Source organism: Limulus polyphemus, unplaced genomic scaffold, assembly GCF_000517525.1.
Source record: "Limulus polyphemus unplaced genomic scaffold, Limulus_polyphemus-2.1.2 Scaffold643, whole genome shotgun sequence".
In the NCBI taxonomy this organism is placed as follows: domain Eukaryota; kingdom Metazoa; phylum Arthropoda; class Merostomata; order Xiphosura; family Limulidae; genus Limulus; species Limulus polyphemus.
The window spans coordinates 159,859-174,778 of NW_013666253.1; the positions used below are offsets into that span (position 1 = coordinate 159,859).

General features: G+C 34.3%; 1 protein-coding gene across 1 annotated transcript in view; it reads right to left on the reverse strand.

Annotated features, from left to right (window-relative positions):
• Nucleotides 1-8,423: 8,423 nt before the first annotated feature.
• LOC106459653 (proteasomal ubiquitin receptor ADRM1-like) overlaps nucleotides 8,424-14,920 on the reverse strand; it is a 20,013-nt gene continuing 13,516 nt past the window's right edge. Inside the window, exons 7-9 of the mRNA XM_013919291.2 lie at nucleotides 12,599-12,759; nucleotides 10,450-10,552; nucleotides 8,424-9,329 (exon numbers count right to left, since the gene is read on the reverse strand). Coding sequence (XP_013774745.1) covers nucleotides 9,193-9,329; nucleotides 10,450-10,552; nucleotides 12,599-12,759 — 401 coding nt within the window. The 3' untranslated portion in view covers nucleotides 8,424-9,192. The remainder of the gene's footprint in view (nucleotides 9,330-10,449; nucleotides 10,553-12,598; nucleotides 12,760-14,920) is intronic.

Here is a 14,920-nt window from a genome sequence, read left to right on the forward strand (position 1 = left end):
GAAAATTAAACCTTATTTTCAATAAGCAATCCTGAAAAATATTTGGGGGTGCTTAACTTTTTTCCAGGTGTATAGTTGCAAAAAAAATTATTTTTCTAATGGTTTGTATCCCTGGGAGAGTTCCTTTATTATTTGATAAAAACGGTGCAAAGTCCAGTCCATTTAATAATAGCGAATAATAGTGATGCCGGTGTGATAGCTGTAGCTTCATTTTTTGTTGTTTGATAACGCGCCAGTTTTAATTATGTTCTCTGGTAGGCCTAACTCAAAGATAAAACGAAAGATACACTTATTTGTTGAATTTCCTCTCGTAACTAAGAAACTTAAAAAAATTACAGGAATGAACTAACTAACTGACTCACTAATTAAAGCTCCCCAGTGGCACAGCGATGTGTCTGCGGACTTACAACGCTAGAAACCGGGTTTCGATACCCGTGGTAGGCAGAGCACAGATAGCCCATTGTGTTGCTTTGTGCTTAATTTCAAACAAACGAACACTAATTAACTGATTGACCCTCTAATTCACTGATTAACTGTTGTTTTTATACATCACAATATTTTTTTAGAGTCGTCATGTCAGATCCAGACATTCAGGAAACTTCTAGATGTCACACATCATCATTAAATCATGCTAAAACCTCCCTCTAGTGAACAAAAATATAAATTAAAATATTAAAAACAAAGCATACAGCACTGCCCCTCTCAGGATTGTGAAGTTCCTTGAAATATCCTAATATACATATAAAGTCATTATTTACAATTAACAAAAGCTGTTATTCACAAATAAAAATTACAATCACTAAGTCATCAATTAAATATGTTAACTCAAATGCAATCATAATTCTTATTAGCAAAACAAAAATTTCGTGATCTCATTTACAGGGTTTAAACTGTCCATTCAGTAATTTTTTTTCTGTAGTTTATGGTACGAAAATGGAATGACCTCTTGTATTTTATTGTCACTCGCTGTCTTGTCATAGTGGGAGTTCTCTGTATAAAAATGATCAAGCGGATTCATTATTTGCTCTATTCTATTGGTGATACTCTAAAAGTGGTCTCGATAGAACCCTGGGCTCTTTAGCAGATTGAATTGCTACTGGACAAGTCATCTCAGGAGCTGCCTAGTTGGCCGTTTCTCTCATCAACGTACCTTTAAAGATTATCACGTAAGATGACCTTTGGCTTGGCTTATACTATCTGTTCTTATGAATTCTGTATGATATATCTTTGATTATGTTCAATCAAGCATATGGTCCTTTCGAACACCTACTTAACTACTGAGTTCGTCCATTATTGGGCTTTATGCAGCCCAGTGATTAATGTGCCTTTTTACTGACAAAAAAAAATTGTGCTCTGCACCTTTGGGTCATGGATGCATTATAAAAGTGACCATCAAATTCCACTATTCGAGTAGAATAGCCAAAGAATTGGTGGTAGGTGGTGTCGACTAGCTGCCTTACCTCTAACCTATCACTTCAAAATTGGGATGGCTAGCACGGGTAGCGCTCGAGTAGCTTTGTGCAAACTTTTACATACAAACAAACTAATTGTCATCCATTGTGACGAGGCTTGTACAGCCATACTATATCACCATGATGAAATCCAGTTTTATCAGCGTTTACATCATAGAAACTTTTCATCTTATCACGAGCTAGTTTAAGTCTCTCTTGGCTAAAGTGATGTTTGTCACTCTACATTTTTTTGTGTAAGACTCTGCTGAGTGATTACTTTCCAGATGAGAGCACAGAAGGTCTGTTGGGCCTTTGAGTTCCCTCCCAAACATCAGTGATGCCGGTGTAATAGCTGTAGTTTCACGTTTTGTTGTTTGATAACTCGTGAATTGCACTGAAATATCTTGACCCCACGTTTGCTGATGTTCATCCACATAAATGGCTGATTAATTTAAAATTGTACAGTTGTATCTCTTTATCATCTCATTAGAACATCAATGAAGGGTTGTTGCCTGGATCTTTTTGATTCAAAAGATTCGACGCATCTCCGCAAACGAGGCTGATTCAAAGTTCCATCCCTGATCTGAGTGGAGTTCCATGAACACTCCAAATCTTGAGATAAATTCACTGACAATTTTCTTATTGTTGGAGTTTCGGTTTCCTGGTTATGAACAGCGTATGTTTCTGGTAATTTAGTGAAATAGTCCAACATCACCATTTATTCTGTGACAGAAAAACAAGCACAACGACAGAAAATTCTCTCTGGTAGTGCTCCAACACAACACTGATGTGGTTGCCCATATTATTTCTTTAATGGACTGGTTTCTTCAAATATTTAACTTCTTGTTTCATTTGGGTCAGATGGAATATTCTCAGCTGAACTTCACCACATAAGTTTGTGGTGTAAGCTACACAAGGTCTATCTGCGCTAGCCGTCCCTAATTTAGCAGTGAAAGACTAGAGGGAAGGCAGCTAGTCATCACCACCCACCGCCAACTCTTGGGCTACTCTTTTTCCAACGAATAGTGGGATTGACCGTCACATTATAACGCCCCCACGGCTGAAAGGGCGAGCATGTTTGGTGGGATGGGGATCCGAATTGAATTTATGAGGGAAGCTACAATTACGAGTCTAACGCCCTAATCACCTGGCCATGCCGGACCTCACCACATAAGTCCAGATAATTCCTGTTTCTCAATGTCTGATTAACTCTTTTTTGTTACTTTGATCTGATTTGGGCTCTTGAACTTACCCTTAGGGTATTGTCTCCTTGATTTATCATCATCTGTTGATTCCTCACAGTAACGGCCATGTTTCCTACACGTAGAACAGTTCCTTTTTTCTAACTACAATTTCTCCCATGAAAACACTAGAGATGCTGGTGTGCAGCGTGACTCGATATTTGACTTATCCTTAGGGTATTACGTCCTTCATTTATCACCATCTGTTGACTCGATATTCAATAAATGCTCAACAGTGTGACAGAAGTTCTCGTTCCTCTCTTATCATCAGTTTAAATAGTAAAAGATCATTAGAAGTGGCTGAAAATCGCAATACTCCTGGCGTACACTATATCTAAGATATTTTCAGGCAAGCTGTAATATCAGATGAGACAAGAGCATTCGCATGACTTTCTATATGCTAACTTGAGTGGTGAAGAGACATTTTTTGAATTTATACACACGTTGGCATTTTATTCCTGATGTTTCTGTAGGCAACAGAGCAGGGGTAACATTAAGGGCACGTACCCCCAATTTTAGCGAAGTGTATTTCTATCATAGAAAGTCTCTGTTTTAGTTTTGAATTCAATGATCATGGTTAATATAGCAAATAAGGTGCCCCCAATCATTGTTGCCTCCCCAATTCAAATATATTTCGCCTTCTATGGTTATTTCATTATTTTATACGAGTTATATCAATATTTGTACGCTAATTTTCCATTATTCAATAATTTTCAAGGTTGTACTTCTTAGGTCATTTATTTATTACAGTTTTATTTGTTGATACTTGTTAGGTTTAAGACTGTTTATCAACTGTTCATTAATATAGAATGCCTGTGGTATGTAAAATACCTTCATTCTTCTATAGTTTTTATGTTTCATATTTCCAAAGTTTATTTATTTTTTCTTAAGATCTTATTAGAAAAATACCAACTGGCGCCCACGAAGGTATTTTACACTGGCCAAACTGATAAAACGAAACAGTCTGGTGCCGGTTCTGAGATTATTGTGTTCAATGGACTATAGTGTAGACAGTAGAAATTAATTTAAGCAAATATACTGAACATATTTTACCACGGTATATGGCCCTCAGACTACAGCCTAGGTAAGAAAGTGGCCCACGAAAATAAAATCGAATACTTTTGTGTCTATTTTTCGCTATTTTCCTGTGCCTAATGATGACCTAAGTAGAGTTGAAACGTTGCATGGGCATATGTATGTATGTATGTACTTACGTGTAATAAACGACTTACATCTTGGAAAAGGTCTTATTTTTTTTATTCCATCAATTAGTGTAAGTTGTTTTTTCTTCCAATCACATGTGTTCTTTTGAAATTACATACAGAAACATAACAACTTACCTATTTACACTACTAATAATCCTACTGTAAATTCAGGCTTACTTAAGCCTAAATTCAAAACCCTAACGCTTTCATCTTCTCACAACCATAACTCTTCTCGCTACTCTTTATCTCTTTTTTGCCCCCAGTGGCACAGCGGAATGTCTGCGGACTTACAACGCTAGAACCCAAGTTTCGATACCCGTGGTGGGCAAACACAGATAGCCCATTATGTAGCTTTGTGCTTAATTACAAACAAAAACTTTATCTCTTAAAAAGACTGAGTTTTCAACCCTAAAGGAGATTTCACACAACCGTAATATGCCCAGACAAAGGAAGTAGATTTATGTTCTTGGACAAAGCAGACTTCCTTGGAAAAATGAACGAAATTCGAAGTAAAACTACAAAATTCAAACCCCTTACTTCAGGTATTTTCTTCCTTACCATTTAAATGGTAGAAAAATTACAGCGCTTCTTTAGGGAGATAAAAAACAACAACGACAAACTAGTACTGATAATGCGTTCAACCAATTAAATCGTTGTGGATCACAACCTAATATAATGTAGGCTTCCATAAGGTCCATAAACAGAATTACATATTTTGCTCAATCCCTTCAAACGGCCCTACATGGCCAGGTGGTTAGGGTGCTTGACTCGTAATCTGAGAGAAATTTGAATTTCGCGCAAAGCTACATGAGGGCTATCTGCGCTAGCCGTCCCTAATTTAGCAATGTAAGACTAGAGAGAAGGCAGCTAGTCATCACCACCCACTGCCGACTCTTGGGCTACTCTTTTACCAACGAATAGTGGGATTGACCGTCACATTATAACGCCCCCACGGCTAAAAGGGGCGAGCATGTTTGGTGGGACGGAGATTCGAACCCGCGACCCTCAGATTGCGAGTCGAGTGCCCTAACCACCTGGCCGACATAAAATGAACAAGTAAACTAATCTATTTACTCAATAAAGGAGTTAACTGATTATATGGCCAGTTACACTGGCTTAGACACAATTGCACAACTGAAATATTTTTAAAATAAATTACTGCGAAATAAATTTAAATGGCGTAGGAATGTACTTAACCAATCAGAAAGTATTTGACAAGGTGCCACATAAAAGGCTTGTAAAAAATATATCTATAGGTGTGGGGAATAAATTAGCAAATTGGATAGAAGATTGGCTGAATGGAAGACAGTAGAAGGTTGTTATAAATGGAGTTCAGTCAAACTGGATTAATGTTACAAATGGGGTACCTCAGGGCTCAATCTTAGGACCTTTGCTCTTTCAGATTTACATCAGTGAAATAGATGAAGGAATGGTCAATAAATTACTTAAATTTGCATTTGATATTAAGGTATTCGGTGTTGTTAGCTGTGAAGAGGATGCTGCTGATTTACAAAAAGGATTTAGATCATTCAGTGAGTTGAGCAAATAAATGGCAGATGGGTTTTAATTATAATAAATGCAAGATAATGCATGTGGGTTATCATAAATAAATATTATAAATTTAATTTGGAAGGGATCTTAACAGGAAGGGATCTTGGTGTAATAGTCCATCAGTCTCTTAAACCATCTAAGCAGTGTGTTGTTGCTAGTGGTAGGGCATATAGGATTTTAGGTTGTACCTATAGAAATATTGAATAAAAGTAACGAGGTTATACTTTCATTGTACGGGTCACTGGTTAGGCCACATTTGGAATATTGTGTTCTGTCTTGGGCTCCTTACCTTAGGAAGGACACTGAATTGTTGGAAAGGGTTGAGAGAAGGGTTACTAGAATGGTGCCTGGGATGGAGGGGTTGTCATACGAGTAGAGGTTGAAATCTCTCAAATTGTTTTATCTTGAAAAAGGAAGAGTTAGGGGAGAACATCTTAAGGTGTTTAAGATTGTAAATGGAATTGATAGTGTTGCAGTACGTAGCCTCGACCTGTTTAAGAAGATTAGCATACATTAACGGACATTAAGTCAACGAGAATGTTTACATATATGCAGAAACAAACTAATAAAGAAGAAACTACATGGAAATTTAGAAAAATATTACGTGAATAAAGATATTTTATTCTAGTTTTGGAACAAACAAAACATCATTGATAACAGGAATTATAAGAACGTTGGTCTAGTTGGATCTGATGAGTGTCTTCTCTATGGCTAACAAAGATTCACATACTTAGTTGTTGTAGTATCCAACTTTTATTATTATTATTATTTATGGAGTTCACTTTATAAGATAGTTTTGAATTATGAAAGAATGTGGTTAACATGACGTTTGAAGAATTATTTATAGCTAGCCCAGATACAAAGTTTTTTTTTTTTTATGAACATATTATTTAATGAGACTATTGATTTATATTTGGAATTGTTAATTGACCAAAATTAATTATCAAATGTGTTAAGTATACAAATATTTAAGAGGTTAATGAACTTGCAACTACATAATTTTTTTTTTTAATCAAATTCAATGGTGCTTTATGAACAAACACATTGGGTTAGCATGGATTTATGTTCAGCTCTTATCATGACTACTGTGTTGTTAAGGCTAAATGACTATGTCTCAGTTTAAACAACTTGTTTATAACTGTCACAGAATATTTGTAGGTCACGTATTTCTGGTGGTTAACAATGAAGAACACCTCATGAAGTTTTGCAACCATGTGAATAGTCAACATGATAAAATTTAAGAGTGAATGCCCATTTTGGACACTTGTGTATAACATATACATAAAGTTTGACATAGCAGTACATATAAACCAACATACACTGGACTTTACTTACAATTATAAGTAAAATCTAATAAAGTGTTTTGTATACCATGTTTACATTATTACCCACACTTTCAAGCCTTTCCAATAAACACTGACTAATATAGCATCAGTTATGAAAACTAAATGTCTTCCAAATGTTTTTTTTTTTCATGGCTAACATTGAGAAAGTGGTAAAACAACTTTATTCCTTTGCAACTAAACGTTAATGTACCAAAACTGTTAGAGTTCATAACTACTTTATATTGGTTCTACAAATAAGAAGACTAGAGGAAACAAAGGATCACAGTAATAAAAGGTCCAAAGACAATTCAACTATTGATGAAACCAATCATAACATTACCCTCCCCAATCCACCAGAATACTATAAATCCCTTACACACACACACATAGTTTGGTTTGAATTTCACACAAAGCTACATGAGGGCTATCTGCACTAGCCATCCCTAATTTAGCAGTGAAAGACTAGAGGGCAAGCAGCTAGTCATTACCACCCACTGCCAACTCTTTTACCAATGAATAGTGGGATTGACCATCACATTATAACACCCCCACAGCTGAAAGGGCGAGCATATTTGGTGGGATGGGGGTCAGAACCTGTGACCCTCAGATTTCGAGTGGAGCACCCTAACCATCTGGCCATGCCGGGCATACACACAATGACCTGAAGACTTTCGAAACTTCGTCCTCTACATTTGTTTCTAGAACAGGCAGTTGCCTTCCATTCAACCAAATTCCATCATGAATACTTTACCTAAACAATCTATCAAAGAATTCAACTATTGCTCAACAGGTGTTAATTGATTGCGATATGATGGCGTCTCAGATATGTTCAAAATCATTTTAACACAGAGAATGAGACATTGCTATGAATAATGGAGACTTTTGACTTAGCATAAGAAGCCAGCTTTGGATACTTGAATAATCTTCCCAATGCTATGCAACTTTTATTAGTAATTTAAGTTAAATTTTCAGTGTTCAAACTTATATTTTTAACACTATAAATTAGAACAGTGCAAATGTTGGAAAGGTAACTTCAATGCTGGCACAGTCACATTTCCATGCAATTCTTATTAATTATTGGATGCCTAAATGCAATTTTCACATGCTCTCCGAAACCTCAATGTTTTTTTTATTTTTTTTAATGTAGCCAAACATAAGTTACCTTCAAAGTGAATGTGAATCATTCCAAAACAATATTAACTGATACAAAATATTTCAAGATATTAAAATATTTAGAGCTTCACAGTTCTGTGTAAACACAAGTTGCATTTAGGAATTTGTGAAGCCTCCTGGCTTTTCTTTTTATGTCATAAATACTGGTTTCTTCTATAAACTTTTTAACAATCTTCATTTAGATATCTTATTTAATCTCATGCTAAGAATATTATTTGCAAATAACACTTAAATACCCTTTTCAAAGTGGATTTATGCAGTCAGTGGACCTTGTTGGAAGTTTAATACAGAGATTTCAAAGGAATCGACCTGGAGCTTTATATATATATAAAAATATACAAAGCTCCAGGTCGATTCCTTCTTTGAAATCTGTGTGTGTGTGTGTGTGTGTGTGTGTGTGTGTGTGTGTGTGTGTGTGTGTGTGTATAAAATGTATCATACTTAGTGTATAATAAATATTACTTCAAAAAGCAAACCTACATAGGAAGAACTGTTTATTGAAGGATCACAGTAAACATACAATCTTTTCATTAATAAAGCTAAAGAACAACAACAGAACTTGCACTAAAAGGTAACAGACCCTTCTTTTACATTAAGAGCTTTTCAATTTAATGTTAAAATGTGGCATAATAAGGTTTAACACTTAGGGGATTTAAGCTAAGCAAAAGTGCTGATATGTTGAATTATAACTGTTCCACACATTATGTGTGATTAAGTGGCTATAAATTTCTGAATAAATTGTATTTTATATCTTTTTCAGAAGTGTCCTCCTACTGTGTCTGGTAAATTCATGTTATTGACACTGACTAACAACATTAATAAAAGACATTTGGTTTTAAATTTTCTTGTCTTGTACTGATAATATCAACATTAATGAACATTTTATAACAAACATTTGCAAGATACAGGCTTGTTATAAAGTAGATTATTTACTACACCCAGAAAATATGATTTTTGAAAATTGAAATAACACCACAAACAAATTGTCTGGCTGGAACATCTTTTGTGTTTGCATCATTTTGTGTATTAGGTTAATTGTACTATTTGCATTTTGAAGAAACTTTTGTCCCTGGAGAAGTTAGAGTGCATACTATCAAAACACCGAAGTATGATGCATATACGTTTAGAGTAACACTAATTAACAACTCTCAGTACATGAGTGAAAAAAAAAAAAAACTATTGAAAAACGTTTGGATATTAAGCATAATTTCATATTACTAAAGATCTACTTGATTAACAGTTTATTTTAATCTAAACCCATTTCTTCATCAGAATCTTTTTCCTTGTCTTTATCTCCTTTCACTGTTCCATTTGAGGTTTCTTCAGCTCCAGAAGCCCCCTTACCGTGAACATTTTGCAATAGCCGAACAAAGACTTCCATATCTGTTTGAACACAGCACAGTTATAAGAAGGTAAATGATGACTAAAGATTTTGCAAGTAGTTAAACTGTACCGACAGTTCTCAAAACCTTGGGATAAGCTTTTAACCTTCCTTTACTGAGAATTAAATTTATCATCACAAAATATTTACATGTGCTGATATAAGTCATGTTATATGACTAAACATCAGTAACAGGAAATTAACAACTAAGAAACACTGCTTGTAACTTCTATACAACATTACATTGCTTATTTTTAGAACTTTGTCCAACCAAATAATTGCCCTGGATTTCAAAAGTTAGAGAATGTACTTAAACTGTGGTTTTTCTAATTAACAAAAATTGCATCTGGACCAATTTTCCTGCAGTGAACAAGGTTATTTTTCTACATGTCAGTTAAGGTAGCTTTCAACTAGCCTCAATTTTTTGTTAGAACAAAACTCATAACTGCTCTGCACCACCTTTAATCTGTTGTTATGAATGTCATGGATAAACCTCAGTGAATGATAATCTTGAAACTGGTTTCATGTTTGTTTTTAAAAAAGTTATGACGTTTTCTACATCTAATTCTTAAGTAAGTTCTGTTTTCATGTTTGTTTTTAAAAAAAAGTTATGACGTTTTCTACATCTAATTCTTAAGTAAGTTCTGTTTTCATGTTTGTTTTAAAAAAAAAAAGTTATGACGTTTTCTACATCTAATTCTTAAGTAAGTTCTGTTTTCATGTTTGTTTTTTAAAAAAAAAGTTATGACATTTTCTACATCTAATTCTTAAGTAAGTTCTGTAATCCAAATTGAATGAATTTCAATAAACAATAGAACAACAGTGAACTAACATTTTTCACTGTCTTCTTAGATAAACTCTGCATTCAAAAAGTTTGCTGGATTGATATTACAGAAAATAAAAACCAGTTATAAAAGTAAAATACTAAGAGAGAGAAAATTTAAAACAAAGATAAGTTACTAAAAAAATTACTTTTGTTAAGTGGGTTTGACTACTTTTATGTGTAGCTTGTGTCATCAGCTAAATATAAATTTTAATACAAAATAATTTCTACACTCTTATTCATTCTACAAACTAACCATTTTACTCTATTTGATTAACATTGTTCAATATCAGCCTTACCTCCCGATTTGGCTGCATCGATGACATCCGAGTTCATGTCAAACTGTTCCATCAGAGGGCACAGTTGTCCAGACTGCAGAGCAGCACTAAATATTCCAAGTGCCTGAAAAATGCAAGAGGGATTACAGACATTAAAGTGTACTTAAAAGTAGGTCTAAGCTACATAAATCAGTGTTCAGTAAGGTTCATGACCTGTTCTCTATTTCAAATACCAGTATCATATTGGTTGTCTGCAATTTGTGTCAACAAAATGACTTGACTTTATAATGTACTATTACACAACAAACAAAAATTAGAAGAAAAAAAATTATGGCACAGTAACTTACAAATTTATGAAATGTTTTTTAACAAAATAAAACATAAATGAATAAGAATTACCAGTACTCTTAAAGCGAACAAATCAGATTAAAGCAGTAGTGAACAATACAGGGACAGTAACATACCACAACAGTTTTGGTGCTTAAAAGTCTTAAACACACAATTAACATGGGTTAGTTCTACAAAAAGTTGTGAATTATACACAAAATAACGAATGTTTTCCCACAAATTTCCCTACCATCATGATCTTTACACTTTGTTTGCACTCCCAGATGTGACCGCTACTAGTTTAAACCAATATTAGAGCAATACTTCCTCTCCGTCGACAAGCTTAGAAAAAGTATATGCTTTACACTCCAAGATGTGACCGCTACTAGTTTAAACCAATATTAGAGCAATACTTCCTCTCCGTCGACAAGCTTAGAAAAAGTATATGCTTTACACTCCCAGATGTGACCGCTACTAGTTTAAACCAATATTAGATTAGAGCAATACTTCCTCTCTGTCGACAAGCTTAAAAAAGTATATGCTTTACACTCCCAGATGTGACCACTACTAGTTTAAACCAATATTAGAGCAATACTTCCTCTCCGTCGACAAGCTTAAAAAAAGTATATGCTATCAGGAAATGACTGAAACACTAAAAAGTTAGTTATATGTAGGTGTTGAACTATTAAACAAATTATACCCAATTCTTCTATTTGAAACTGATAATGACAGTAGCCAATCCAATTCAACATTTCTGGGAGAGTATAAAAAGTCAACTGAAACTAGACTACACACCAAACTAACCTAACAACATAAAGAATGGAGAAGATTTGTAACAGAAAAAAACCTCAAAGAAAGAATGGTTATTTTCAGGAATTAATACTGTAGACCTGGAACAAAAATGAAAAAAAAAACAGCTTATACTAAAACTGTAATCCATCCCTATCCGAGAGATCTTTCAGAGTACATTCAGAAAATCAGTATGCAGTGTAAGCCTAAATACCATAAGATCCCGACTGATACATGAAAGAGAGAGAGAAAAACCTCAAGATAAATTAAAACATGTAAATGTATTGTACTACATTTCATGTGAATGTGGCAATGAATACACCGATGCAAAATGAGACCAATTAAAAGTTAATATCCCTAAACATCAATAACATTATATTACTGATAACTTAGCAACTACAAACATTACTTGAAAAGATACCAGGAAACAATTAAATAAACCTTCCAGATTCATCTAGCTAAGAATATGCTATATAAATTAACCAACGAAGATAGCAGAGCCTATGCTGCACTACTGAAAAACATGAATACAAATCCAAAATCCTTATTAATAAGCAATAGCTGCTATCACTCCAGTTCCTAATTTCTCAGGTTTGGAGTCCATTAGCTGTCTTTCTCGGAACCATTAAGCCAAAATTACTGCCGATTGTCAGCCACTTTATAGTGTTTAGGATTTTTTTTTTAAATTAGAGAAAAAATAACTAGTAATGGCATTAATTATTGTTAGCCATGGTATTCTAAGGCAGTGGTTTCCAAACATTTTTCACTAATGACACCCTAACCCAGTTACCTTGATTTGTGTGACTTTCCAGCTGCCATATGCAACAATTTGTTGATTTTTTATGTTCTTAATTATTCTTCATTTGATGAAACTCTTGTGACCCTTAGTAACTTATCATAACACATAGTTTGGAAACCACTGTTCTAAGGCTATTTTTCACTATATTTATATTGTTCAATCATTATCTGGTAAATATACCAATTGAGAGTGAATGCTGAGCATTACTGTAACTTTAGAAAAATAAATAAAAATTAAACAATAAATATCTCCAACCTGCTGAAATTGGGGAGACTGAGCTGTCATCTTCAAATTATCTCTAAGAGAAGAAGACCCAGAGTCACCTGGAGTTGGGAGAAGTTCACACGCTCTGTCCATAAACTCTTTGTTGGACAATAATGGCTGCAGGGTTTCAGCAGTCAAAGCAGAAGATGAATCTAATCGATAAAACAAAGTATAGAATTTTTCGAAATTAAATGTTTATAGTTGGTAACTTTGAAAACAGAGTGGTTTATTAATATTAACTAAGAATATGCAACAAACATAACACATTTTAAACTTCTTAGATGTCATCTCACACAGGGGAAAATAAAAAAAATTACCTTCTTTGTTGTTTTTTTTTTGTTGTTGTTGTCAAAGAAAGAAGGTAAACTTTTCTATTTCTAATTTGGACTTAAATATAAACTCGTTACTTATTACAGTAGAACCCCATTTGTCCACACCACATTCATCCCGGACTTCAATTAGCTGCACCCGCCCCTGCAGAATTTCGTCACTGTTTTATTGCTAATGTAGGTACAATGTGTGGATGTGCACCATATGTACATACACAGAATAAAAAAACATACTTCATTCTAGGATGTATTACACTTACAACGACGTCAACCAGTGCTAACTTGGATAGTACATTTACAGATGTGGCAGGACTAAAGTGAAAATGTGTAGTACTAACTTTAGTGCATAAATCATCAAAAGGCTTTAAAAAACTTGCTCTGGAGATTAAAACTGGAGAGACAATCATTAGAGGCAGAAGGAAAAGATGAAAGAAACCAAGAAATGGAAAAGTCCTGCAATCATCAAAAAATGCTGTGTTGGACTTTGCAGTCTACAGGAGGATTCAAGAGGTATGTCAGTGTAAAGTTTACTAATATAACAGAATGCACGTACCCAAACTTTGGTGCATCCAAAGATTTTAAATCATGTCAAAGCTGGCACACAGATTCAAGAATGGGCACAAAATTCATCAACTCCCTATGAATGGTGAAAGTTCATTTGGTGAAATGGTTAGTGCTGCTGTTGTTTGTATGCAAATAAATTTAAGGATTTAATAAATACAATTGAACTAGTTTGGACCAGGTTTACAACTGCCATGAAATTGGTCTATTCTGGAAACTTCTGCCAAGCAAAACCATAGTATTCAGAAAGGAAATTTGTGCACCTGGTTAGAAATGCAACAACAAGAGGGTGATGACATTAGTTTGTGCAAAACAGCAAGGGTACACAAACTACTACTGTTATAATAGGCAAGTCATGGATCTGAAAATGCTTTAAAAAAATGTAAATACAGATCACTTATCTGCCAGTCAGAAGAATTCTTGGATGAATGCAGACATTTTTAAGCACTACTTTTCAAATTATCTTGTACCTGCAGTCCAACAATTTAAGAGATTGTCTGGGCATAAAAGACACTTATTTCTGGACAATGCTCCCTTTTCAGATGACACTTAATGTAAGCATTGATGCAAAAATTTAATTCTTTCCCCTTACATAATATTTATCCAGGTAATGAATAAAGGTGTACTGAAGTTGGCAACACATCTTTACCAGAGAAGAGAATGTTAAAGCTTTTATTAAAATGTACTAATACAGTTCCCCTGCCTACATTAATATAAAAGTCTCACATTGAAGGACGTGGGTTCATGGAAAAATGCTGAAGAGGGAATTTTTGCGAAAAGCTGGAAAAATATTATGGTTAGAGACTGAGGACAGTATCACACACACACTTGTGTGAAATGGCAAATCAGTTAGAACAGAACCCTTCAATACTAGTGACATCAACGTGTTGCTTTAAACATATAATACTACCCTAGAATGGATTTAGTATGACTGTAACCGTGATGGTGAAAGTGACAAAACTCGTGAAGTAGACAGAAAGGCCACAGCACCAGATATGCAAAAGAATAATTTCTTGGTGCAAACAGCTGAAAAATGACAATTTTGCTAGATTTGTTTCACTGATGCAGTTGCTGTGTAAAGCCCAGGAAAACAAGCATTTTTTACCTTACCTAAATGAAAGACTATGATGAACTTTTTTAAGCTTGAAAACAATGACTTGCAGCAGTGAACTGTTTTATAAAGAGCCATTATAAAAAAACTTTCTTAAAAGAAAAACACGTTTTTGTAGATACACATTTTATTTAATTGTAGGAAATTGGAGTAATGAAAGAAAACACAATTTAAAGCATTCTTCTGTCTTTGCACATATTACAGGCATCTTCAATAAAAATTATTTTGGTTTACATTACTCTTCTGTACATACCTTATTTATCAGAGGATAGCACATGAGTGCGTGCGTGTGTGTGTGTGTGTGTGTGTGTG